This window comes from Anomaloglossus baeobatrachus, chromosome 9 (assembly GCF_048569485.1).
Source record: "Anomaloglossus baeobatrachus isolate aAnoBae1 chromosome 9, aAnoBae1.hap1, whole genome shotgun sequence".
NCBI lineage: Eukaryota > Metazoa > Chordata > Amphibia > Anura > Aromobatidae > Anomaloglossus > Anomaloglossus baeobatrachus.
In genome coordinates this window covers 92,932,539-92,958,100 of record NC_134361.1, presented here as the reverse complement: position 1 = coordinate 92,958,100, position 25,562 = coordinate 92,932,539, and the positions used below count along the sequence as shown (strand labels likewise).

General features: G+C 43.0%; 1 protein-coding gene across 2 annotated transcripts in view; it reads right to left on the bottom strand.

Annotated features, from left to right (window-relative positions):
• Positions 1-25,148, bottom strand: part of C9H8orf48 (chromosome 9 C8orf48 homolog) — a 60,943-nt gene extending 35,795 nt beyond the window's left edge. The window contains exons 1-3 of one of the 2 annotated variants that reach the window (XM_075322699.1): positions 25,092-25,148; positions 18,965-19,109; positions 10,233-10,636 (exon numbers count right to left, since the gene is read on the bottom strand). In XM_075322699.1, the coding sequence (XP_075178814.1) occupies positions 10,233-10,629 (397 nt within the window). In that variant the 5' untranslated portion in view covers positions 10,630-10,636; positions 18,965-19,109; positions 25,092-25,148. The remainder of the gene's footprint in view (positions 1-10,232; positions 10,637-18,964; positions 19,110-25,091) is intronic. The other variant, XM_075322700.1, reaches the window with a different exon arrangement.
• Positions 25,149-25,562: the final 414 nt, after the last annotated feature.

Sequence of the window (25,562 nt, the reverse complement as noted above, 5' to 3'; positions counted from 1 at the left end):
GCCACCAGTCGGGGTGGATCAGCAGGTCGCATGCCCTCTAAGCCTTGCCTAGCCTGGTCCTTTTTTGACATAGCAAAAGATCGCCCAAATTATGTGATCTGTAAAATTTGTCTTGATTCTCTTAGTAGAGGGCAAAACCTCAGCAGTTTGACAACTTCTTCCATGAATCATCACATGAATAAATATCATATGTCCCAGTGGGAAGCTCACCGTGCTGCAATGCGGCCTAGCGGAGCAAACCATCCACCGCCTGCCCCTTCCAGTGCATCCGCGCGCTCTTCATCTTCTAGGACTGTGGGGACAGCTGTCACACTTGGTTTTCCACGCACAACTTCCACCACTGTAACCGCAACAGGCAGTTTGCTTGGTAGGTCGTCAGTTGGTTTGGAAGGGGAAACAAGTGCGTGTGTACAGCTCTCTCAGACATCGATAGCACCAACGTTGGATGAAGGCAACATCATGTCTACGCCTGCACTTTCCTCACAAACCTGCATTTTTCCAGGGACACCCTACTCAACACCGTCTACACACAGCAGCCAGATCTCTGTCCCTCAGATGTGGACAAATAAAAGGCCATTTCCTGCGACCCATGACAAAAGCTAAGAGGTTGACTTTATCCCTCTGTAAGCTCTTGGCTACCGAAATGCTGCCTTTCCGCCTGGTGGACACACAGGATTTTAGAGACCTTATGTCTGTCGCTGTGCCCCAGTACCAGATGCCCAGTCACCACTACTTCTCTAAGAAAGGTGTGCCCGCGCTACACCAGCATGTCGCATACAACATCACCGCTTCCTTGAGAAACTCTGTGTGTCAACGGGTGCATTTCACCACCGATCCTTGGACCAGTAAGCATGGACAGGGACGTTGCATGTCGCTGACTGGGTACTGGGTAACTATGGTGATAGATAGTGAAGGGTCTGCTGCACAAGTCTTGCCGTCCCCACGACTTGTGTGTCAATCCTCTGTCTGTCCAAGTTCCGCCACTGCTTCTCCCTCCTCCACCTCATCTGGGTCCTCCACCTCCGCCCCAAGCCTGCCTGGTCAGGCCACCAGTGTTCTCACTGCTCAGAAGGAATCACGCACCCCTCATTACTATGCTGGCAGCAGAGCGCAACGGCATCAGGCGGTCTTTAGCTTGACATGTCTTGGAAATAGGAGTCACACAACGATGAGTTGTGGGCAGCTCTGGAGACTGAGTTTAATAAATGGTTGTCTCCACTCAACCTGCAGCCTGGTAAGGCCGTGTGCAACAATGCTGCAAACCTGGGTGCGGCCCTTCACCTGGGCAAGGTGACACACGTGCCTTGTATGGCTCACGTGTTGAACCTTGTTGTCCAGCAATTTTTAACACACTATCCCAGCCTAGATGGCCTTCTGAACAGGGCACGAAAACTGTCTGGTCACTTCTGCCGTACAACCACAGCTGCTGAGCGACTTGCATCGCTCCAGACGTCTTTCGGCCTGCCGGTTCATCGCCTGAAATGCGATGTGGCGACACGCTGGAATTCGACTCTCCACATGTTACAGCGACTGTGGCAGCACCGCCGAGCTCTGGTGCAATACGTCATGACGTATAGCCTGGGCCAACGAGATGCAGAGGTGGGGCAGATCACCCTGATGGAGTGGTCTCAGATCAAGGACCTATGCACCCTTCTGCACAGTTTCGACATGGCGACGAATATGTTTAGCGCTGACAATGCCATTATCAGCATGAAAATTCCAGTCATTTACATGCTGGAGCACACGCTAAACACTATTCGGAGTCAGGAGGTGGGACAACAGGAAGGGGAGGAACTACAGGAGGATTCATATGCGCAAGACAGAACAACATCACCAAGGTCCAGACGTTCATCATCACCAACGCGGCAGGCATGGGACCATGGGGGACAGGGATCAACAAGGGCGCATGGTAGCAGGCGAAATGTTGAGGAAGGTGCAGGAGAACATGAAGAAATGGAGGACGAACTGTCCATGGACATGGAAGACTCAGCGGATGAGGGAGACCTTGGTCAAATTTCAGTTGAAAGAGGTTGGGGGGAGATGTCAGAGGAAGAAAGAACGGTTAGCACCTCTATGCCACAAGCACAGCGTGGACTTGGTCTGCATGGCTGCGCAAGACACATGAGTGCCTTCTTGCTGCACTACCTCCAACATGACCCTCATATTGTCAAAATTAGAAGTGATGATGACTACTGGCTTGCCACACTATTAGATCCCCGGTACAAGTCCAAATTTTGTGACATAATTCCAGCCATAGAAAGGGACGCACGTATGCAGGAATATCAGCAGAAGCTGTTACTCGATCTTAGCTCGGCTTTTCCACCAAACAACCGTGCAGGTAGTGAATCTCCCAGTTGTAACTTGACAAACATGGGACGGTCTCGTCATCTTCAACAGTCTACCCGTACCAGTAGGACCGTATCTGGTGCTGGTAACAGCAATTTTATGGAATCTTTTCAGAATTTTTTTAGACCCTCCTTTGCAAGGCCACCAGAGACAACAAGTCTGACACATAGTCAACGGCTGGAGAGGATGATACAGGAGTATCTCCAAATGAACATCGATGCCATTACTTTGCAAATGGAGCCTTGATCATTTTGGGCTTCAAATCTTGAAAAATGGCCAGAGCTCTCCACTTCCACTTACGCCTTGGAGATTTTGTCGTGTCCAGCTGCCAGCGTTGTCTCTGAACGTGTCTTCAGTGCTGCTGGGTGTGTGCTGACAGATAAGCGCACGCGTCTGTCCAGTGACAATGTGGACAGACTGACGTTCATCAAAATGAACAAGTCATGGATCCAGAAGGAATTTACTACCCCTATGTCATCCTGGGGAGAGTAAATGCTTGTGGAATTGGAATGTGCTTGATGCAAATCTAGCTGTGAAGTGTACAACTAGGGCACAAGTGCTGTCACTGATGGGGTGTCTGTGTGGCCCAATTTTTGGAAAAAAGGGAGACTCTTCTTTAAGTAACCCTTGATGTGTTTTTAAAAATGATCCAAGATGCACAGAGCTGGGATCAGGAAAGACTTTGCTACCTACCCCGGTGTCATCCTGGGGACGGTTAAGTATGGCGTATTTTTGAATGTGCTTGATGCAAATCTAGCTGTGAAGTGTACAACTGGGGCACAAGTGCTGCCACTGAAGGGGTGGGTGTGTGTGGGGCCCAATTTTTGGAAAAAAGGGAGACTCCGCTTGGAGTCACCTTGCGGTGTTTTACATGATTTTAGAAGGGCGTGCCATGCCTTTATCTGTGTCTCCTTCTCTTTTTCCTTGTCCAGCTGTTTTGTTTTCGCATGAGTATATGTCCTTGTCAGTTTCCCATGTGTTTGTGTTGTGTTGTGAGTTGTTTGTCACCTTTTGGACACCTTTGAGGGTGTTTTCTAGGTGTTTTTATGTGTTTGTGATTGCCTGCCATTGTTTGCTATGCGGTTCGAGTGGTTCGTCGAACCGAACTCGAACGAGACCTCCGTTCGGCAAACCAAACTCGAGCCGAACCGCGACCGGTTCGCTCATCTCTAGTCTGGATCTTCAGGTGCTGCTGCTGGTACCAGGTGCAGAAGGGCCCAGCGATCGTCCAGACGTTAATGGACACTGTCCCTTTAAGGACTTAATTTAGTGTTTTTTCTGTTTCCTTGCCAGGTTGAAGGAGCCTTTCCTCCAGCTGGTAATTAAGGGCCTCTCACTCCTCCAGTGCGAGTTATACTCTTCACGTGGAGAAGTTGCTTGCTTAGAAGTGCATGTGGCTTCAGACTACTGTTGCTGTATATTCTGAAGATTCCCTCTTAAGATAAGTTGTTGTTTTTCCTTTTTCCCTTTTTGCTGTTTATTTTTGTGTTTGCGTTTCCATCCGTGGATTGGTGGGTGGTGGGATTTAGTCCTAGGGTCTTGGCTAGGAGACAGGGGCACGTTGGCAGGCCACACCTCCTATCCCTTATAGGTACCTGTGGGTTGAGGGCAATTGCAGGGCCCCCCAGTGTCAGGGTTAACGCAGGAGCCCCTGGTTTCCCCCCTCATCTATGTTTCAGCCACCCTTATTCCCAGGAGTCCACTTGCTGGGTGTCTCTCCCCACACACAGCGTAACATTATTAAACCAGGTATTGGTACTTTTGGCAGTGTGGACAGGTGCCAAGTCCTGCTGGAAAATTAAATTTCCATCTCCAAAAAGCTTGTCGGCAGAGGGAAGCATGAAGTGCTCTAAAATTTCCTGGTAGACGGCTGCGCTGACTTTGGTCTTGATAAAACACAGTGGACCTACACCAGCAGATGACCTGGCTCCCCAAACCATCACTGATTGTGGAAACTTCACACTAGACCTCAAGCAGATTGGATTGTGGCTAGGGATGAGCGAGTATACTTGTTACTACTCGGTACTCGCCGAGTAGTACGGTATTTGGACTACTCGTTACTCCGCGAGTATCCTCGTAATTACTCGTTAGGAGTAGCGAGTTCAATGTAAGTCAATGGGAAATGTGAGTAATTGTCTGCTGGACCCTACAAAGCGGTCTGGGGGCTGAGTAAAAGATTGAAATTAATGCATAATTGTTTAAAAGCCGGGCGGTAAAAAGCCGCCGGCTTTTTTAAACAATCATCTAATTCACACTCCCCGCCCGGGTCCTTCGCTCCCTGTTGCCCTGTACTTCGCTCCCCGCTCCTTGGTGCTTCGCTCTCTGCTGCCCTTTGCTTTGCTCCCCGGTGCTGCACATATATACACATACACACACATATACATATATGTTACAGGCAATGTATGAAAACCCGGCATTCTATAGAACAGGCAAGGTATGAAATATCTGCGTTGTTCTATACCTTCCCTAGGCATTACATAAAATGTCTAGATATTAAAGAGAATGACAAGAACTGCTCAGGCAAAGTCTGATATAATGCCCAGATTGGAAAAGTCAGCCATTACATAAAATGTCTAGGTATTATAAAGAATGACAAGAACTCTCTTCTCCCTGTGCACTCTCCCCCCCCAGCACACAGCAGGAGAGAGTGCACGGGGGAGGAGGGGGAGTTACCCATGCCCCATACATCATAAAGAGCTGGGGGCACCGTCGGGCAAACAGCGCTGACAGTGTTCCAGACATTGAATGGGCCCCCCTGTTTTTCCAGAGCCCCGACACATACAGAGCAGGGGAGAAGTGCACAGATAGTAGCACACAGGGGGAGGGGGAGAGTACGGAATATGGGGAGGGTGCGGGGGAGGATGAGGGGCGTCTGTTGTAATGCCAGTCAACAAGGCGGGACATAAGCTCCTGCCCATGTCGATGTGACATCACAGGAAGTAGAAAAATCCCAGTAAGAGTGGTTATATGACCTCTCTGAGCCAGGAGAGAGGGGTTGACAGCAGGGCAGGTAGGTAGTTGGCATCTACCTACATGCCCCTATGTAGCCCAATAGTGAAATAAAAAATAAAAATAAGCAAAATAAACCGGATAACCCCTTTAATATGAACAGTCATTCTGGGCTGACTGAGTCCCTTTTAAGAGGTTTTCCACTCATAATGTGACCCCCTTTCTTTTATCCTAACACTTTCCAAATATAGCATTCTGAACCTGCCCGACGCCTGCACATTGAACCCCACTACCGGGAGGAAATTAACTTTAATCCTCCTGAAGTATTCTGGTTTGAATCATGGGTGAGGCACCAAATTAGGTATTATCATCACTCTGTAAATCTAGACCGGTTGTAACCGCACACCCCAACACGGACTGACAGCTGGGTCTAATGCTGAGTGGATGACAGTTAGTGCAGTGGGCGCAGTCACATCCGCTGCTCTAGATTCAAAGAGCGGTGACTGAACCCACGCTGGCGTCTCCCCCATGTCATAAATCCGAATGCTAATAGGAGGAATAAAGTTCATTCCCTCCCGGCAGAGGTTCAATGTGCAGGCGCCAGGCAGGTTCAGAATGACATCAACGTGCAGATTAACCCTATATCTGCTAGTTAATAGCATTTTTTGGGATGGGACAGGTTCCCTTTAATATTTACTGACAGTTTGTTAGAAGCCTGGCTGAGTAAAAAAACAAAACAAAAACACAAACTGCAGTTTGTAGAAACTCTATAGATTTGTGGGTGGACAGAAAATCCATTTTAGAATTCAATATTGAGAATGAAAAACATTGTAGACACATCGCTTCCAGCTTTCATGGTGCTCTCATGGCGATGGTGCACAGGTCAGGGTGAAGCATCATAGGGTCTCTTATTACTCTAGTTAATACTTTATTCTCGAAGCTGGGGAAACAGTCACACAAGTTTTCAGATGACACCAGTCTGTCATGAGTATATTGAACAAGTTTCCAATGCTGATAGATACAGGTGAACATGGTTAACCTCTTAACAACCTGACCATTTTAGATCTTAATCTAACAAAGCCTATACTCACCTACGGCGCTAGCCTGGTTCCCGTGGAGTCAGAACTCACATTCCCAGACCCCACATGGCATTGTTATGACTCGTGAGCCCCACTATCAATCAGCGCCGGTTTCGTTCTCCCCGCCTTCAGACATTTAAGCAATTAATAGGAAGGGAGCGCTACAGCTGCCACTCACTTTCTGTTAATTACTTAACTGTACAAAGAAAGGGAGAAGGGAGCCAGTGCTGATTGGCGACGCGTCTTGCATTTCATAACAATGTCATTTGTGGCCTGGGAATGTGAAGTCTGATATCGCTGGAACCCCGCTGGCACCATAGGTGAGTATAGGTCTGGTTATTTTTATGGGGTGAACATTGGTAATGAGAAGGGGTTGTCCAAGTAGTGGACAACCCCTTTAATATGATTTGCATTCATTTATGAAAATATCAAAAAAAATTGTACAAAAACCCCCTAAAAAATACAATTTACGAACTTTTAATTTTTATGCCTTTAAACCAGATAGTGATTTCACACAAAATAGTTAATGGATAACATTTTCCCCATGTCTACTTTACATCAGCTTCATTATAGAAACATTTTTTTGTTAGGAAGTTAAAAGTTAATGGTTTATCAGCAATATCTAAGTTTTACAACAAAATTTACTCTCCACTAATGGAGCGGAGTGGGGCCTGGTTTTTGTGGGACAAGAGGACGTTTCCAGGAATACCATTTTATTTACAATAGACTTTTTGATTACGTTTTATTCCACTTTTTTTGTTTCAGTGGTATGATGAAAAAGCATATTTTTTTACCATGTTTTTTTTTTTTCTTTTTCTTATGTTGTTCACTCAAGGGGCTAAACTAGTGTGATGAGTGTGATCGGGTAGTTCTGTACGCAGCAATACCAAATATGTATACTTTGTATATTTTTTTTCATAATATTTATTGGTATAATATTTTTTTTCCTTCTTTTATGTTTTTTTTTTTTACTTGTTTACCTAGTCCCAGGATAGAAACCATCTTTCTCTGGTCTGTAGGTGATCTAATACTCTGCAATGCTTTTACATTTCAGGGTATTAAATTACTGAAACAGTAACAGGCAGGAGACGTGTCAGGTGCCGTTCAAGGAAAAGCATTGCAGGCCAGTACCCAGGTGACCTGGTAGCCATTATTCAGCCCGAGGTCTCCAATCGGAGCAGACAGCTCCCTCCCTCCCTCTGGTAAGTAGATTGATGCCATTATCGCTATTAACAGCGGCATCAGAGGGGTTAAGCATGCATGATGGTTGCACTAATCATTGGTGTTAGGCAGGCTTTGCACGTTGCGACATCGCAAGCCGATGCTGCGATGTTGCACGCGATAGTCCCCGCCCCCGTCGCAGGTACGATATCGTGTGATAGCTGGCGTAGCGAAAATTATCGCTACGCCAGCTTCACATGCACTCACCAGCCCTGCGACCGTCGCTCTGGCCGGCGACCCGCCTCCTTCCTAAGGGGGCGGGTCGTGCGGCGTCATAGCAACGTCACACGGCAGGCGGCCAATAGCGGCGGAGGGGCGGAGATGAGCAGGATGTAAACATTCCGCCCACCTCCGTCCTTCCGTTGAGCTGCCGGCAGCAGGTAAGGAGATGTTCTTCGCTCCTACGGCTTCATACACAGCGATGTGTGCTGCCGCAGGAACATCATCGTATCTGTCGCGGCACCGGCATTATGGAAATGTCGGTGAATGCAACGATGATACGATAACAATGTTTTTGCGCTCGTTCATCGTATCATCTAACATTTACACAGTACGATGTCGAAAGTGACGCCGGATGTGCGTCACTTTCGATTTGATCCCACCGACATTGCACGTGCGATGTCGCAACGTGCAAAGCCGCCCTTACAGCAGGATATCAGCTATGACATATAGCTGACACTCGCTGATGATTTTACCAGCTCTGCATGTGAGAGGGAGCGATCGCAGGGCCGCATAAGTTAGTGGTTTACAGGAACGCACCTCCCACAGCACCATACGTGTACAGCGAATGTTGTGAAGGGTTAAGGACTGAAATTTTTTTTTCCATGATATACAATCAAGTCCAGAAATATTTACACAGCGACACAAGTTCTGACATTTTAGCTGTTTATTAAAACATATTCAAGGACAAGTTATATAAACAATATGGGCTTAAATTGCCGACTCTCAGCTTTAAACGTATTGTCCACTGCTAGGACAACTGCTTCTGGTTCCACATATTTCTCCCAGGTAAAATACAAAAAAAAGCTTATACTTGCCTCCAGTGCCAATGCTGTTCGAGTGGTGTCCGGGCTCATGTTCCCGGGACTCATGTGCCGTGAGCCCCGGCCACAGCCTTGTGTCTCCCCATCTTCAGATGCAGGAAGCAACAAAAAGTGAGCAGCAGCCGCAGCGCTTACATCCTGTTAATTAACTAATTTGTCTGAAGGCAGACACAAAAGCTGGAGGGGAGTATAAGCTTTTTTATTTTACCTGGGGAAAACCTGTGGAATAAGAGGGGATTATCCTAGTAGTAATGGTACTGATGTACAATAAGCCAAAACATAAAATAACCAAGGAGTTTTTAAAAGGCAAAGATGAACTTGTGGAACCTTTTCGAGTTGAGGATGAAGTGATGCTCAACTCCCAGACCTACTTCCAGTTTCTGGAAGACAACTTCTTCAAGCAGTGGTACAGGAAGAAGTCGGTATCATTCAAGAAAAACATGATTTTCATGCAGGACAATGCTCCATCACATGCATCCAACTACTCCACAGCGTGGCTGGCCAGTAAAGGTCTAAAAGATAAAAAAAATAATGACATGGCCCCCTTGTTCACCTGATCTGAACCCCATAGAGAACCTGTGGTCCCTCATAAAATGTGAGATCTACAGGGAGGGGAAACAGTACATCTCTCGAAACAGTGTCTGGGAGGCTGTGGTGGCTGCTGCACGCAATGTTGATCATAAACAGATCAAGCAACTGACAGAATCTATGGATGGTAGGCTGTTGAGTGTCATCATAACGAAAGGTGGCTATATTGGTCACTAATTTTGGGGGGTTTTGTTTTTGCATGTCAGAAATGTTTATTTCTAAATTTTGTGCAGTTATATTGGTTTACCTGGTGAAAATAAACAAGTGAGATGGGAATATATTTGGTTTTTATTAAGTTGCCTAATAATTCTGCACATAATAGTTACCTGCACAAAAAGATACCCTCCTAAGATAGCCAAATCTAAAAATAAACTCACTTCAACTTCCAAAAATATTAAGCTTTGATATTTATGAGTCTTTTGGGTTGATTGAGAACATAGTTGTTGATGAATAAAAAAAAATCCTCTAAAATACAACTTGCCTAATAATTCTACACACGGTGTAAAGCAGAAACTGCTGTATGAATACTGGCATGAAAAATACAATAGCTATATGTGAGAATGAAAATATGACAATGGAATCTGCATAACTGCCATGAACTTAAGAATAAAGAGAAATTTAGCTATTGAATTGATCAATACGACAGTGCCCCAACACCTCGTCACGGTATTCTCTTACATTGGGGTCCCTAGCTAATGTGTGTCCTCTCTTGCAGTTAAAAAACTTACCGTGAATGGGAAGCTGAGACCCAGGCTATATATGTATAATGTGGACTGGCAATATGGACTGCCAAATCTGGACCACCCCTTTAAGACCCATCTTCAAGAATGCATTGGACTTAACAAAATGACTACATTAGGACCAGGTTTTATTAAGCCCTTCCTCTTTTATGGTCTAGTTTGAGGGACTGTTGCAAAAATGGTACCTAAATACTATTTATTAGTATTTGTGGATAAATAGAATAGAATATTTGGAAATATTTTTAAATTACATTAACATTAAATACCTTTATCATCCTCCGTCTGGTCATCTTCCACTGAAGCAGACTCTGGATACGATTTCTCAGAAGAATCAGTGTGATGAACGTCCAACTCAGAGGAGAGTGAATCAAAAGATTCAATTTCATAGTTCCTACTAGAATCATTAATAATGGGAGTGAAGGACTCACTCCTCTGCCGATGATTGGATTCACGTGCGGAGGATACAAAGGAATCACTGCTAAGCTTTTCAGAATGTTCATCTGTGATGGAGTCAAAGGTGTCACTTTTATAGCTGTCATCTGATCTGTCGGAGCTAGATTCAAATGTATCTCCAGAATACAGTGATGCACGGCTCACAGAGTCACTCTTGTGCAGAACCTCCTCATAATTTGGACTTTCTTCACTAACAGGGGATAGAGCCATCACAATCCTGTACAATAAAATATACTAGATTAAAAAATATATTGGAAGCAAAAAACGTAAAATGTTAGCTAATCTATGGAGGAATGAATAATAAATTAAAAATAAAACACCAATGTATCGGTATCTAATACACTATGTCCACATTATCCAATGATGGTATGACCATTATATTTATGCTCTTACATTGCTGTCCAAGTGCAAGCAGTAGCCTGCCATTAAAGGGAACCAACCAGTAGGACTTCCATATATAAAGTAAAGCCAGTGCTATACTGGTGCTAGGACGCTGAATGTAAACACAGCTTCTGTTCTGAGATTGGATGTTTTATTTCACAAATACGTGTATGTAAAGTTCCAGCAAGCACTGCTATTTGATTGACAGGTGCAACAGGAAATTGATATGACGGTCGGGTTTTGCTATCTATTCCCGGCCCTGTTTGCCTGCCTGGTCTTCCTTCCCCTGTTACCATCATAGATGTTAATTCCAGCGCAGGCAGGGTCGGGAATAGATAACAAGACCTGACCCACATATTCCCTTCCTGTTGCACCTGTCAATCAAATAGCAGTGCATTACAGTAACTTTACTTGCACATATTTCTGAAATAAAACCTCCAATCTCAGAACAGAAGCTATGCTTACATTCAGCATCCTAGCGCCAGTATAGCACTGGCTTTACTTTATATATGAAAATCCTGCTGGTTGGTTCCCTTTAACCCTTTGATATCTGCTATAGCAGTGAGAAGCTATTACTTCTATGTTGTTTTGTCCCAAAATGTAGCATGCTCTAGTTGAAAGAGGTTTTCTTTGTTTTTCCATAGGATTCTCTATTGCAAAAAAATAAACATTTTGTTCATTAAAAAAAAAAATATGGATGCGGTTACTGTTATGGGAGCATGTTATAGAGTTTTTAATAGGGTAGCATTTCAGATTCCGGAGTGTCTTCACAAAGGAGGTGTAACCGAGGATGGGTTAGGAGGGAATACTGGAGGACTATTTGGCCTTTGAAATGAGAAAACTGCGGTGAGTTTTCTCATCTAAGATTGTAGGGTCATGGCTTCTGACTGGGCACTTGTTCCCAACAGCTTAAGTTGATTTTTAATTTTCTATTAGCAGGTACCTGCCCACCCAAAAAATTATTGGCTTTTCGAACAGGGTACATATATATAGGTAGGTACCCAGCAACAGAGATACGCCTTGACACTGGCTGATGGGCTCACATAACACTGGCCTTTTTATGAGCTAGGTGTCTCAATTTTTTATTTTATCTCCTTAGCAGCAGTGCATGTCCAAATTCCTATATTCATGTTTTCATACCTTAGCATCCCAGAGTGCAGCGGTATATTTGTTACAGTACATTTGGCCTTTTGGACCTGAATGTATAGTTACTGTATGTTGACAGAAGTGATAAGACCTGATCTTTCTGTTGGCAGAGCACTATATTATTCTGGTACCAGATGTTGTACCTCCTCCACATCGTTTACTCGCTACCATAGATGACAGCCATCTGTTACTCCATTTGACTTAAAGAGAACCTGTCATGTCATTTTTTGATATTCAACCCTTTCCAATGTGCTGTAAATGATGCAACGTGCATCACTAACATAATTTAAAAAAATAAATAAAATTCCATGTATTTAATCTTAAAAAAATACTTTATATGATTAGGTAAATGCAGTAAATACCTTGGGTTTCAGTCATGGGGTGGAGCTTTTGCTGGGATCAGTCACTATCACTCAACCTAACTGAACATGACATAAAATACAAAAAAAGACAGTTTGCGCTCTGATAATGCTAAAGTATGGAAACCATGAATGTGTGAACATGGACCTGCATTACTGCTAAGGAAAATCTAAGAAAAATGAGATATTTAGCATATAGAAATGGCCATTTGTATATCTGCCCAGTTGCCCCTTCATGGCATATCTCGTAACTGGGTACCTAACGCTATTCTGAAGCCTCTCTCTGGGTTAAAAACCTCCTGTGTATGGGCAAGTAGGAACCTGCTATATAGACATAACGCTATATAGCGTTAGGTACCCAGTTACGAGATATGCCGTGAAGGGGCAACTGGGCAGATATACAAATGGCCATTTCTATATGCTAAATATCTCATTTTTCTTAGATTTTCCTTAGCAGTAATGCAGGTCCATGTTCACACATTCATGGCTTCCATACTTTAGCATTATCAGAGTGCAAACTGTCTTTTTTTGTATCACTCAACCTAAGGCATGATTCTGTAGCGCCCCTGAAGCCATCAGGGAGCTACAAGGTACTGCACCCCCACTGCAGACTGCAGACCCCTAAGAACTAGAAGCTTGATTAAACTATTTTAAATCCTAGTCCATGAATTTTATTTTCAATATAAACTGAGGCAGAGACTTTTATCTAAAAGACTTCACTTTGCTGTCAATGCAGCCATGAAAGTCAATGAGTAGGTGAGCTGATCCCAGCAGCATTTATAGGGTTTTCTGTGCTCTTATGAGGCCATGTACCAGCACTGTGACCCCACACTGTGCACACTAATAGGTTTTCAAAGGTCATAAAAGAACAAAGGATTAACATTAATCAATCAATCTGATGGCCCACTATGTACAATGGAAATTAAAAGGGAAGAAATGTAAAAGAAAACTAATCTACAAGGCTGAGTACTTTTGTAACCAATGGAAACTGCCTTTCGCCTAATGAAATGTGATGGAAATTTCCAGTGAGATCCTCTTTTCCATTCCTTTCTGGTTTTTGATGTATTAGGAGTTCCGAATTCTTGATTCACATCCATACATCTTTTCCAGTTTGAACCACCACACCAGGTCCAAGTGGCCAATTTTCTGCTCCTATTTTATTCCTGCTACTCCTCTAAGTATTGTTTTGTTTTCTTTAATGCTAATGTTCACACATTGTATTTTTGCAGTGTTATAAATATGTTGAGTGCACTCTGATAAAAAAAAAAAAAAATCAGATTGCACTTGCACCAATGTTAACCCCTTCATGACTGGTACGTCCTCGGTCATGTCGCGGTAATAATAATAATAATTAATAATAATTTTATTCATTTATATAGCGCTATTAATTCCACAGCGCTTTACATACATTGGCAACACTGTCCCCATTGGGGCTCACAATCTAGAGTCCCTATCTGTATGTCTTTGGAGTGTGGGAGGAAACCGGAGTACCCGGAGGAAACCCACGCAAACACAGGGAGAACATACAAACTCCTTGCAGATGGTGTCCTTGGTGGGATTTGAACCCAGGACCCCAGCGCTGCAAGGCTGCAGTGCTAACCACTGAGCCACCGTGCAATCACCGCACATGTCTGCTGATATGAACAGCAGACATGTGAGGCTAACAGGAGCGAGTGGATCTACGATCCACCTGCGTCTGCTTGCCTCTTAGATTAGATTGCGCTGTCAAAATGTGACAGGGCGATCTAAAAGGCCACAATGGGGATTTCGCCGTTCCCCATCGCTATCAGCGGCCCAATGATGCGATCACGGGGAGCCGATGGTTTCCATGGTAGCGAAGGCTCATGTGATAACCCCTGTCGCTATCATGGACAAAGTGACAATTTTAGTGGTACCATTTTTTTTTCTCTACACTTTTCGATCACTGTTTTTGAACAATTTTTGCTCGTTTATTATAACAAACATGCACTTTCTTTGTTTAAATACATAAAAAAAAAACATTTTTGATGGTAAAAAAATGTTATGCTTTATTTTTTTTACATTTTATCCCTTTCTTGTAAGCAATATAGTAATTTTGGCCAACATATTTTTTTATGTCCCTCATCGTGTTCCCCTTTTAGAAGTAATGTCCCCATCCTTGTCCCATCCTGTAGTAATGTGCCCATCCTGTAGTAATATGCACATCCTGTTCTGCTTCTTGTAGTAATGTGCCCCATTCTTGTCCCCATCCTGAACTAATGTGCCCATCCTTGTCCTCAATTACAAATGTGCACTATCCTATAATAATGTGCCCCTTCCTGTAGTAATGTGCCCAACCTTGTCTCCTTTTACTAAAGTGCCCCATTCTTGTCCCCATCCTGTAGTAATGTGCCCCAGCTTTGTCCCCTTTAACTAATGTTCCCCATCCTTGTCTCCATCCTGAAGTAATGTTCCCCTTCTTGTCCCCTTTTACTAATGTGCTCCATCCATGTCCCCATCCTGTAGTAATGTGCCCATCCTTATCCCCTTTTTACTAATGTGTCCATGCAGGTCCTCCTCTTGTACTAATGTCTCCTTTACTGATCCTCTTCTAGTAGCAATGCCCCATCCTTTTTTTTTTTACATAGTTACATAGTTACTTAGGTTGAAAAAAGACCTAGGTCCATCTAGTTCAACCTTCCTCCACCAGTTGTACATTTAGTCACTAAGTCATTTATAACCAACAATGTTTTGTGTACTGAGGAAATCATCCAGCCCTTTTTTAAAAGCTGTTATAGTATCTGCCATTACTACCTCTTGTGGTAGGGCATTCCACAGTCTGACCGCTCTAACTGTAAAGAACCCTTTCCTATTTTGGTGTCGGAATCGCTTTTCTTCCACTCGCAGTGAGTGCCCCCTGGTCCTCAGTATTGTTTTCGGAAGAAATAAGTTATGTGCCAGTCCTTTATATTGACCACACATGTATTTATACATATAAATGAGATCTCCTCTGAGACGTCTTTTTTCTAAGCTAAACATATCTAACTTTTTCAATCTGCCATCATATGGGAGGCCTTCCATTCCTTGTAATAGTCTAGTTGCCCGCCTTTGAACTGACTCTAACTTCTGAATGTCCTTTTTAAAATGTGGAGCCCAAAACTGGATCCCGTATTCCAGATGTGGCCTTACAAGTGATTTATAGAGGGGTAACAATACGTTGGGATCACGGGATCTAATCTCTCTTTTTATACACCCTAGAATCTTGTTTGCTTTAGCAGCTGCTGCCTGACATTGAGTGCTGCTGCTCAGCTTATTTGTAATTAGAATACCCAAGTCCTTCTCCTGTTCTGTAGTCCCGAGTTTACTTCCATTTAATGTATACGCAGCTATAGGATTACTCCGTCCTAGGTGCATTACTTTACATTTATCAACATTAAATCTCATTTGCCAAGTATCTGCCCATTCTGACATCTTATCCAGATCTTTTTGTAATATTGTACTATCCAGGTCAGTTTTTAATATCCTACATAGTTTGGTGTCATCGGCAAAGACTGACACTGTACTATCAATCCCATCCACAAGGTCATTAATATAGAGAGTAAAAAGAATTGGTCCTAGCACAGATCCCTGCGGCACCCCACTGCTGACTATAGCCCATTTAGAGAATGTAGCATTTATGACTACTCTTTGTTTCCTATCTTTTAGCCAATTCCTTACCCAGTTGCATATTGTGTCCCCTAGTCCTTGCTTCTGGAGCTTTAGTATAAGGCTATTATGTGGTACAGTATCAAATGCCTTTGCAAAGTCCAAATAAATCACATCAGCTGCATTACCAATATCCAGGTTTGCACTTACCCCCTCATAGAACCCCAACAGGTTGGTTAGACACGACTTATCTTTCATGAATCCATGCTGTTTGTCAGTTATCATATTATTTTCTGCAATATATTTTTGCATGTCATCCCTTAAAATGCCCTCAAAAACTTTGCATACTACTGATGTCAGGCTTACTGGACGGTAGTTGCCTGGATCTACCCTCTTACCTTTCTTAAATATCGGTACCACATCAGCAATCCTCCAATCCTGAGGCACCAACCCTGTTACAAGTGAGTCTAAAAAGATGAGATACAGCGGTCTGTCGATTACGGAGCTCAATTCCCTCAATATTCGTGGATGAATGCCATCTGGCCCTGGGGATTTGTCAATGTTTAATTTACTCAGACGTAGGCGTACTTCATCTTGTGTTAAATTAATTATATCGGGTGGTGGACTTTGATTTTTCACTTGTTGAATGATCCCTGGTACAGTCAGTTCCTTGGTGAACACAGATGAGAAATGCCTATTTAATATCTCAGTTTTTTGTTTGTCCTCTATAACTAACTTGTTATATTTTAAGGGTCCGATACTATCCTTTGTTTTCCTTTTGGCATTAATGTATTTATAAAAGATTTTGGGATTTATTTTAATGTCATTGGCGATTTTTGTTTCAGTAGCTAGTTTTGCTTGTTTGATTTCTTTTTTGCATTGCCTATTGATATCTTTATACTCCTGCAATGCTATTTCTGTATTCTCAGCCTTTAAGATGTTAAATGCCCTTTGTTTTTGTTTTATTATACTTTGTACAGTCTTATTTATCCATAGTGGTTTCTTTTTATTCCTGGACATTTTATTACCAGAGGGTATAAGTTTTTTACAGGACTCTAGCAGTATATCCTTAAACTTACCCCATTTATGTTCGGTATCCCCAGTTACCATGACTCTGTCCCAATCTACACATTTAAGCTCTTCCCTTAATTTGTTGAAATCAGCTTTCCTAAAATTCCAGGTTTTAGCATTCCCCCTTTGAAATGTTCTATTGAATATTATGTCGAAGCTTACCATATTATGATCGCTGGTGCCCAAGTGCTCCCGGACCTGTAGATTTGAAATTGTATCCGGTCTATTTGACAGGACCAGATCTAGCAAATTATCTCCCCTGGTCGGTTCATCTACCATCTGAGAGAGGAAATGGTCCTGAATGGTAGATAAGAACTTACAGCTTTTAGCAGAACCAGAAGATTCTATGTCCCACTGTATGTCTGGATAGTTGAAATCCCCCATAATAAGAACCCGATTATTATTATTAGCTGCCTTTTCAATTTGTTCCAGCATTTCACCCTCTATTTGTTCAGGTATGTTAGGAGGCTTATAGCAAACTCCAATTAGCATTTTTCCATTATTCCCCTCCCCATGTACATTTACCCATACTGACTCTACATTGTTGCTGTTCCCCTCAATGTCATCATACAACACAGGTTTTAGGTTAGATTTGATAAATATACACACCCCACCACCTTTTTGGCCTTTCCTGTCCTTCCTAAATGTACTATAACCCTGTATGTTTGTCACCCAGTCATGGCTTTCATCCAGCCAGGTTTCCGTAATGCCCACCACATCATAATCCATGGTTGACATAAGAGTCTCCAATTCATTCATTTTGTTTGCAAGACTTCTTGCATTTGCCAGTAGACATTTAATCCTATTAACACCTTTATTACTCCTAGCCTCCCTACGTTCCTTGTATGTCCCATCCCCCCCTAATCCTTCATTGACCCCTACCGTCTCCCTGTCTCTATCTGCTCTATCTATCCCCTTATTTGCTCCACTACCCTCCCTCCCCCCCGATCCTAGTTTAAAAGCTCCTCCATCCGTCTGACCATTTTCTCCCCCAGCACAGCTGCACCTTCCCCATTGAGGTGCAGCCCGTCCCTACCGTAGAGCCTGTAGCCGACTGAGAAGTCGGCCCAGTTCTCCATGAACCCGAACCCTTCCTTCCTGCACCAATTTCTAAGCCACATATTTATCTCCCTAAGCTCCCGCTGTCTTTCTAGTGACGCTCGTGGCACCGGTAGTATTTCTGAAAACACCACCTTGGAGGTCCTGGACTTCAGCTTCTCTCCTAGTTCCCTGTAATCATTTTTAAGGACCTTCCACCTGCCTCTAACTTTGTCATTAGTACCAATGTGCACCATGACCGCTGGGTTTTCCCCAGCCCCACCCAGCAATCTGTCTATCCGATCCACAATATGCCGAACCCGAGCACCCGGCAGACAACACACTGTTCGGCATTCACGGTCTCGGCGACAGATGACCCTGTCTGTCCGCCTAATTATAGAGTCCCCTACCACCAACATCTGTCTGGGCTTTGCTGCACTCCTATTTCCCTCCTTCCTACAGCAGTTGTTTTCCTGGTTGCTAGGAGCAACGTCCTGCTGTAGTGACCCTAGTCCAGGCCCTTCATTCCTAATGTGCCATTCTACACACACACACACACACACACACACACACTGGCAATGTCTCATTCTGGTCCTCTATTGTGCCATTCAACCCCCCCACCACCACCACCACACACACACACTAGCAATGTCCCATCCTGGTACCCTATTTTGCAATTCTACCCACACACACATACACACTAGCAATGTATTTTCAGAGAATATGAATGATAACATAAAATTGTTTTTTCCACTCATAGTTAGTGGTTGGGTGAAGTCATTTATTGTCCAACTACTGTGTTTTCTCTTTTTAAATCATAATGAGAACCAAAAACATCCAAATGACACTGAATAAAAGTTCACATACCCTGATGATTTTGGCCTGATAACATGCACAGAAGTTGACACAAATGGGTTTGAATAACTAATAAAAGGTAACATCCTCACCTGTGACCTGTTTGCTTGTAATCAGTGTGTGTACATAAAAGCTGAGTGAGTTTCTGGGATCCAGACAGGCTCTTGCATCTTTCATCCAGCCACTGACGTTTCTGGATTGTGAGTCATGGGGAAAGCAAAAGAATGGTCAACGGATCTACGGGAAAAGATAGTTGAACTGTATAAAACAGGAAAGGCATACAAAAAGATATCCAAGACATTGATAATGCCAGTCAGCAGTGTTCAAACTGTGATTAATAAATGGAAAATCAGGGGCTCTGTAAAAACCAAACCATGATCAGGTAGACCAACAAAAATTTCGGTCACAACTGCCAGGAAAATTGTTCGGGATGCAAAGAAAACGTACCCCCTGGGTCAACCCATCATTTCGGGGGTGAAACTGATCACTGCACATCTTTCCCATTACATTGATCTATTCCTCCAATAATATGTAATAAATCTAGCCTCACATATACGGGATTCATCCCATTTAATATTGGAGTTGATAAAAACTTGTGCTGCCTCCAAACTGTGTTTTTGCCACTTTGGATTTTGTGCATTGTATTCCAACATTGAACACTGTTTAGGAAGGGAGGCTATCCAATATTTGTTAAGTTAAGACAACTCCATGCCAGATTATCAGAGGAAATTAATTCTACGGAGTATCAAATTTATATTAAACCACATTTTCTCGTTCAAAGAGGTGACTTAGGGGCTGTGGCATGTGGACAAGATTCGCCCCCAGTTTTTCAAATCTCTTTATGTGGCATTTTGAGTCCTTTTTCATCGGACGGTCCTTCCTGCCGATGGGTCACATTCTACATTACAAAAGGTTCATAGATGACCTTTTTATCATTTGTGTTGGGTCTGTTGAGAAAGCACAATCCTTTGTGAATGATCCGAATAAAACTCATGGGGTCTAGAATTTATTTTTTCCTATTCTTAAACCCATATTGAATTTTTGGAGTTAGTGATTTCCAAAAACAATAATAGGGAGATTTGCACAGCCACTCATTTTAAAAGCGTGGATGTAAACAGTTACCAGGAATTTTCCAAAATGGACTAAAAACGTGCCTTATAACCAGTATTGAAGCATCCATAAAAAGTACAAAGATGAGGAGGATTTTAAAATCCAAACATGTATTTTGCAGAAGACATTTAAAGAAAAGGGCTATCCCATCGACATATTGAGGGATGCTTATAAGAGCACCAGTGAATTGAAACAAACCGAGTGTGTAGACCCAAAGATAGGGAGAAACTGATGTCTAAAAAGAGAGTCTACACTGTATAATAGTTTCAAATATAGCGTTATTACTACTTCTATTAGTTCACATAGTAATATTAGGGGAATACTAAATTAATATTGGTGTAAGAAAAGAACCTTTTTTATCTGTTAATTTAACTAAAACTGTATTGTTTTTAGGAGGAATATGATGTTAAAATATCACACTGCATCCGGCTGTATAAAGATATTGATTAAAAAAAACAAGAAGAGCTATCCCTTTTTCCAACACTAATGGGGTCTTATGGGTGCAGGGTTCCCAGATGTCAATGTTCTGCAATGGTCACACACAGTTGCAAACAAGTCCAATCAAATACCACTGGAAAAAAAAAAAAAAATTATCAGTCAGTTTTTAACCTTAAGTACATGTTTTGTGGTCTACCTACTGGAACGTAGCTGTAACTTCCAATATCTGGGCAGTACGATCCAACCAATTCACAACAGAATAAACAGGCACAGAAATAATATTAGGAATGGGGTAACGAATCATAGTCCAGCTTGACATATTCTGATTGAATGCTCCCCAAAATTTGCCACTTACAATATTGGAACAAATTCTCAAGAAACACCCGCATCGGTTCATTATTAGGGATTCTGGATTTTTAAATGATCCAATTTGGTTCCAGAAAGTGAAAACAGAGAGAATATGTAATAGAGTAGCACCAACTGGATAATACTTTATTACTGATGGGTATTTGAACATTGTTTCTTCATTAATGGATTTTACTCATAATTTTAAATATGCTTATTTATACAAATGCACTTGACATGTATTCCTCTAAAAGAAAAATTCTCTTTTTTACATATAAAAAAAATTGTTTTGTTTTTCACTCTTTGCTACATGTATTTATGTGAAATATCACACTGAATTTGCAGGTCATGGTATTTGCCTGGTAAAAAGCTGCATGAGGATGTGTCCCTATAAATATGCTGCATCAGATTGTTATGTCACTATCTGACCCCTATAAAGGTCAGGGCTGACATCCAGTGATTATATCTGAAGAAGGGGACAGATCGTTCCTGAACCTACTGTGATCGTGTGCTAATCTATCCACGGCAGCGCCCAGATGATACAGCATCTCTTTCTCTCCACGATTATAAAAATTAGCACTGATTAAAAAGGTTGTTTTCTTTAGAGCCATGTGGTGGATTTAACAACTTAACGACCCCTGACATGCTAAGTACATCCTGGGTCGTGTCCTTGAAGCAGGCTTGCGCACTGAGCCCGCATATTTCCCTGCACATGTTGGTTGGTTTAAAGGGAATCTGTCACCAGCATAATATAGGGGCAGAGATCTTGATTCCAGCGGTGTTTCCCTTAATGGGCTACTTAGTGTAGTTTTGATAAAATCACTGTTTCATCAGCAGGTTATCATTACAGGACTACTTGGCATGCTGCAGGTAGTCCAACATATTAATGAGCTTTGTATAACTGCTAGATCTACAGCAGAAAAAACAATGATTTTATCAAAATAACAGCAAACAGCTCAGTAAGTGACACATCGCTGGAATCAGGGTTTCTATCTCTACATCATGCTGCTCTCAGATGAGGGAGCGAAAACCTGAGGACAGTTTCCCTTTAAAAGGGGCTGTACAGACTTGGGGTTGAAATCTACAGTAAAGGCCCTGTCACACACAGAGATAAATCTGCGGCAGATCTGTGGTTGCAGTGAAATTGTGGACAATCAGTGCCAGGTTTGTGGCTGTGTACAAATGGAACAATATGTCCATGATTTCACTGCAACCACAGATCTGCCAAAGATTTATCTCTGTGTGTGACGGGGCCTTAACTCTGTGGGACTGCAGTCTTGTGAATCCTTACAGCGCAGTCAGGCTTCTTTGGTAGGCACAGGGATGGCTCGTAACTGTGACTTTCATATACAGTCATATGAAAACGTTTGGGCACCCCTATTAATGTTAACCTTTTTTCTTTATAACAATTTGGGTTTTTGCAACAGCTATTTCAGTTTCATATATCTAATAACTGATGGACTGAGTAATATTTCTGGATTGAAATGAGGTTTATTGTACTAACAGAAAATGTGCAATCCGCATTTAAACAAAATTTGAGCGGTGCAAAAGTATGGGCACCCTTATCAATTTCTTGATTTGAACACTCCTAACTACTTTTTACTGACTTACTAAAGCACTAAATTGGTTTTGTAACCTCATTGAGCTTTGAACTTCATAGGCAGGTGTATCTAATCATGAGAAAAGGTAATTAAGGTGGCCACTTGCAAGTTGATCTCCTATTTGAATCTCCCATGAAGAGTGGCATCATGGGCTCCTCAAAACAACTCTCAAATGATCTGAAAACAAAGATTATTCAACATAGTTGTTCAGGGGAAGGTACAAAAAGTTGTCTCAGAGATTTAAACTGTCAGTTTCCACTGTGAGGAACATAGTAAGGAAATGGAAGAACACAGGTACAGTTCTTGTTAAGCCCAGAAGTGGCAGGCCAAGAAAAATATCAAAAAGGCAGAGAAGAATGGTGAGAACAGTCAAGGACAATATACAGACCACCTCCAAAGACCTGCAGCATCATCTTGCTGCAGATGGTGTCAATGTGCATAGGTCAACAATACAGCGCACTTTGCACACGAAGAAGCTGTATGGGAGAGGGATGCGAAAGAAGCAGTTTCTGCAAGCAGCCACAAACAGAGTCGCCTGAGGTATGCAAAAGCACATTTGGTCAAGCCAGTTACATTTTGGAAGAAGGTCCTGTGGACTGATGAAACAAAGATTGAGTTGTTTGGTCATACAAAAAGGCGTTATGCATGGAGGCAAAAAAAACACGGCATTCCAAGAAAAGCACTTGCTACCCACAGTAAAATTTGGTGGAGGTTCCATCATGCTTTGGGGCTGTGTGGCCAATGCCGGCCCCGGGAATCCTGTTAAAGTTGAGGGTCGCATGGATTCAACTCAGTATCAGCAGATTCTTGACAATAATGTGCAAGAATCAGTGACGAAGTTGAAGTTACGCAGGGGATGGATATTTCAGCAAGACAATGATCCAAAACACCGCTCCATATCTACTCAGGCACTCATGCAGAGGAACAATTACAATGTTCTGGAATGGCCATCCCAGTCCCCAGACCTGAATATCATTGAACATCTGTGGGACGATTTGAAGCGTGCTGTCCATGCTCGGTGACCATCAAACTTAACTGAACGGGAATTGTTTTGTAAACAGGAATGGTCAAATATACCTTCATCCAGGATCCAGGAACTCATTAAAAGCTACAGGAAGCGACTAGAGGCTGTTATTTTTGCAAAAGGAGGATCTACAAAATATTAATGTCACTTTTATGTTGAGGTGCCCATACTTTTGCACCGGTCAAATTTTGTTTAAATGTGGATTGCACATTTTCTGTTAGTACAATAAACCTCATTTCAATCCAGAAATATTACTCAGTCCATCAGTTATTAGTTATATGAAACTGAAATAGCTGTTGCAAAAACCCAAATTGTTATAAAGAAAAAAGGTTAACATTAATAGGGGTGCCCAAACTTTTTCACATGACTGTACAGTATGTGCACACATGCTGACTAAACACAAACAACCTTGCTCAATACAAGTGAATTGAGTGAGGGTGAACATGTCTTGTCAAAATGTGCCTGGAAGTACAGAAACCACATACTTGTCACACGCCCTCCTGGTATTGGAGAAGTCCAACTGTGCGATGTGAGGATTCACAAGTCTGTAGTTACATAAAGTGACACATAAGAGCGACCACATAGGAGTGACACAGAGCCTGTAGCCTTGAGCCCCAAGCCTGGACAGCCCCTTTAAATGAAGTTGCAGCTCCATGCACAGCAGTAGGGCGGGGTCTCATCTGTGGCCCCCAGTGATCAGAATCCTATGTTATATCAATAGCAATTTGATAATATTCAAAGGGTAATGCTCTGTATTCTATAACCAAAATTCATTATTAGGGGATAAAATCGTTCTAAAAGACATGACCAAAATGTCTAAAAGTATCTAACTTGCCAATGTATGGAAAGCGCTGTGGAATTAATAGCGCTATATAAATGAATAAATATTAAGAATAATAATTTTTTATTATTATTATAAAAAAACCTGTGCACCAGGGGTCACATATTAGTGACTCCATGACACCCCTTAGGCTACTTTCACACATCCGGCTTGAGCTCTGCGGCTCAATCCGGCTGTGAAGCCTATGCAACGGATGCGGTGAAAACACCGCATCCTTTGCATAAGTTTTTTACATGCGGCCGGTCCGGTTTTTGCCGCTTGCAGCATGCTACTGAGCATGCGCAGTGGCAAAAACCGCATGCGGCGGCCGGATGCGGTTTTTGCCGCATCGCGCCGCATCCGGCATCCATAGGGATGCATTGGGAAAAGCGCCGCATCGGCTGGATGCGGCGCCATGCGTTTTTTTTTGCTGGAGCAAAAAACGTGCCAGGGAACGTTCCATCCGGCCGCCGCATCGGCTAAATCTGCCGCATGCGGCAAAAACCGGACCGAACGCAAGCCCATGCGGCACTAATTAAAGTCTATGCAGGAAAAACGCAACCGGCAGCAAAAAAAACCGGTTGCGGTTTTCCTGCAAAGTGCCGGATTGTGCCGCATTGCAAAAGCCGGATGTGTGAAAGCAGCCTTATAGGATGGCGGCCAGAGGGTCACTACTCTACATACTGATAATAAATAACACATCCTACAATGAAGGAACTGCAGCAAATGTAAACAGTGTGTACAGCTGTATCCATAGCAACCTGCACTTCTCATAGGTCGCCGCCTACAGCTGACACCATAATGTCCCACATCCCCGGGAGTCCGCACCGTGCAGCCCCCGGTACCCGGCCACACACTGCTACAGAGGGCTCACAACTTACACAGGGTCCGGAGAGGAGCACGTCCCCTGCACACCCGTCTCCTTGGTTACACTGTGCAGCACGAATAACAGCCCGGGCACAAGCTCAGACGGAGACTTTAGTTCCTAGACACAAATTGACCTACCTCCTCAGATGACGCTCTGCAGGGACTGAATGTACACTGTTCATAGGCAGCACTGCTTATTAATATTTATGCATTTAAACGTGTTTGTTTTTTTCTTGTTTTCTTAAAGGAGTATTCTCAAGTCTAAAACCTACTTCCTATCTATGGAATAAATTTCCTGAACACTTGGGGGCTCCGTCCAATACGACCCCCTCTAATCCCATGAGATGAGGCCCTGTGTACTCTGAGTGGTGGTCATTCATGTGTATTGTCCCTCTATACATTCTGTAGGGACCAGCGGAGACAGCCAGCGTTGGTCTATGGCACTGCTATAAGAATAAATGGAGCGGATGTGCTATCGACCACCA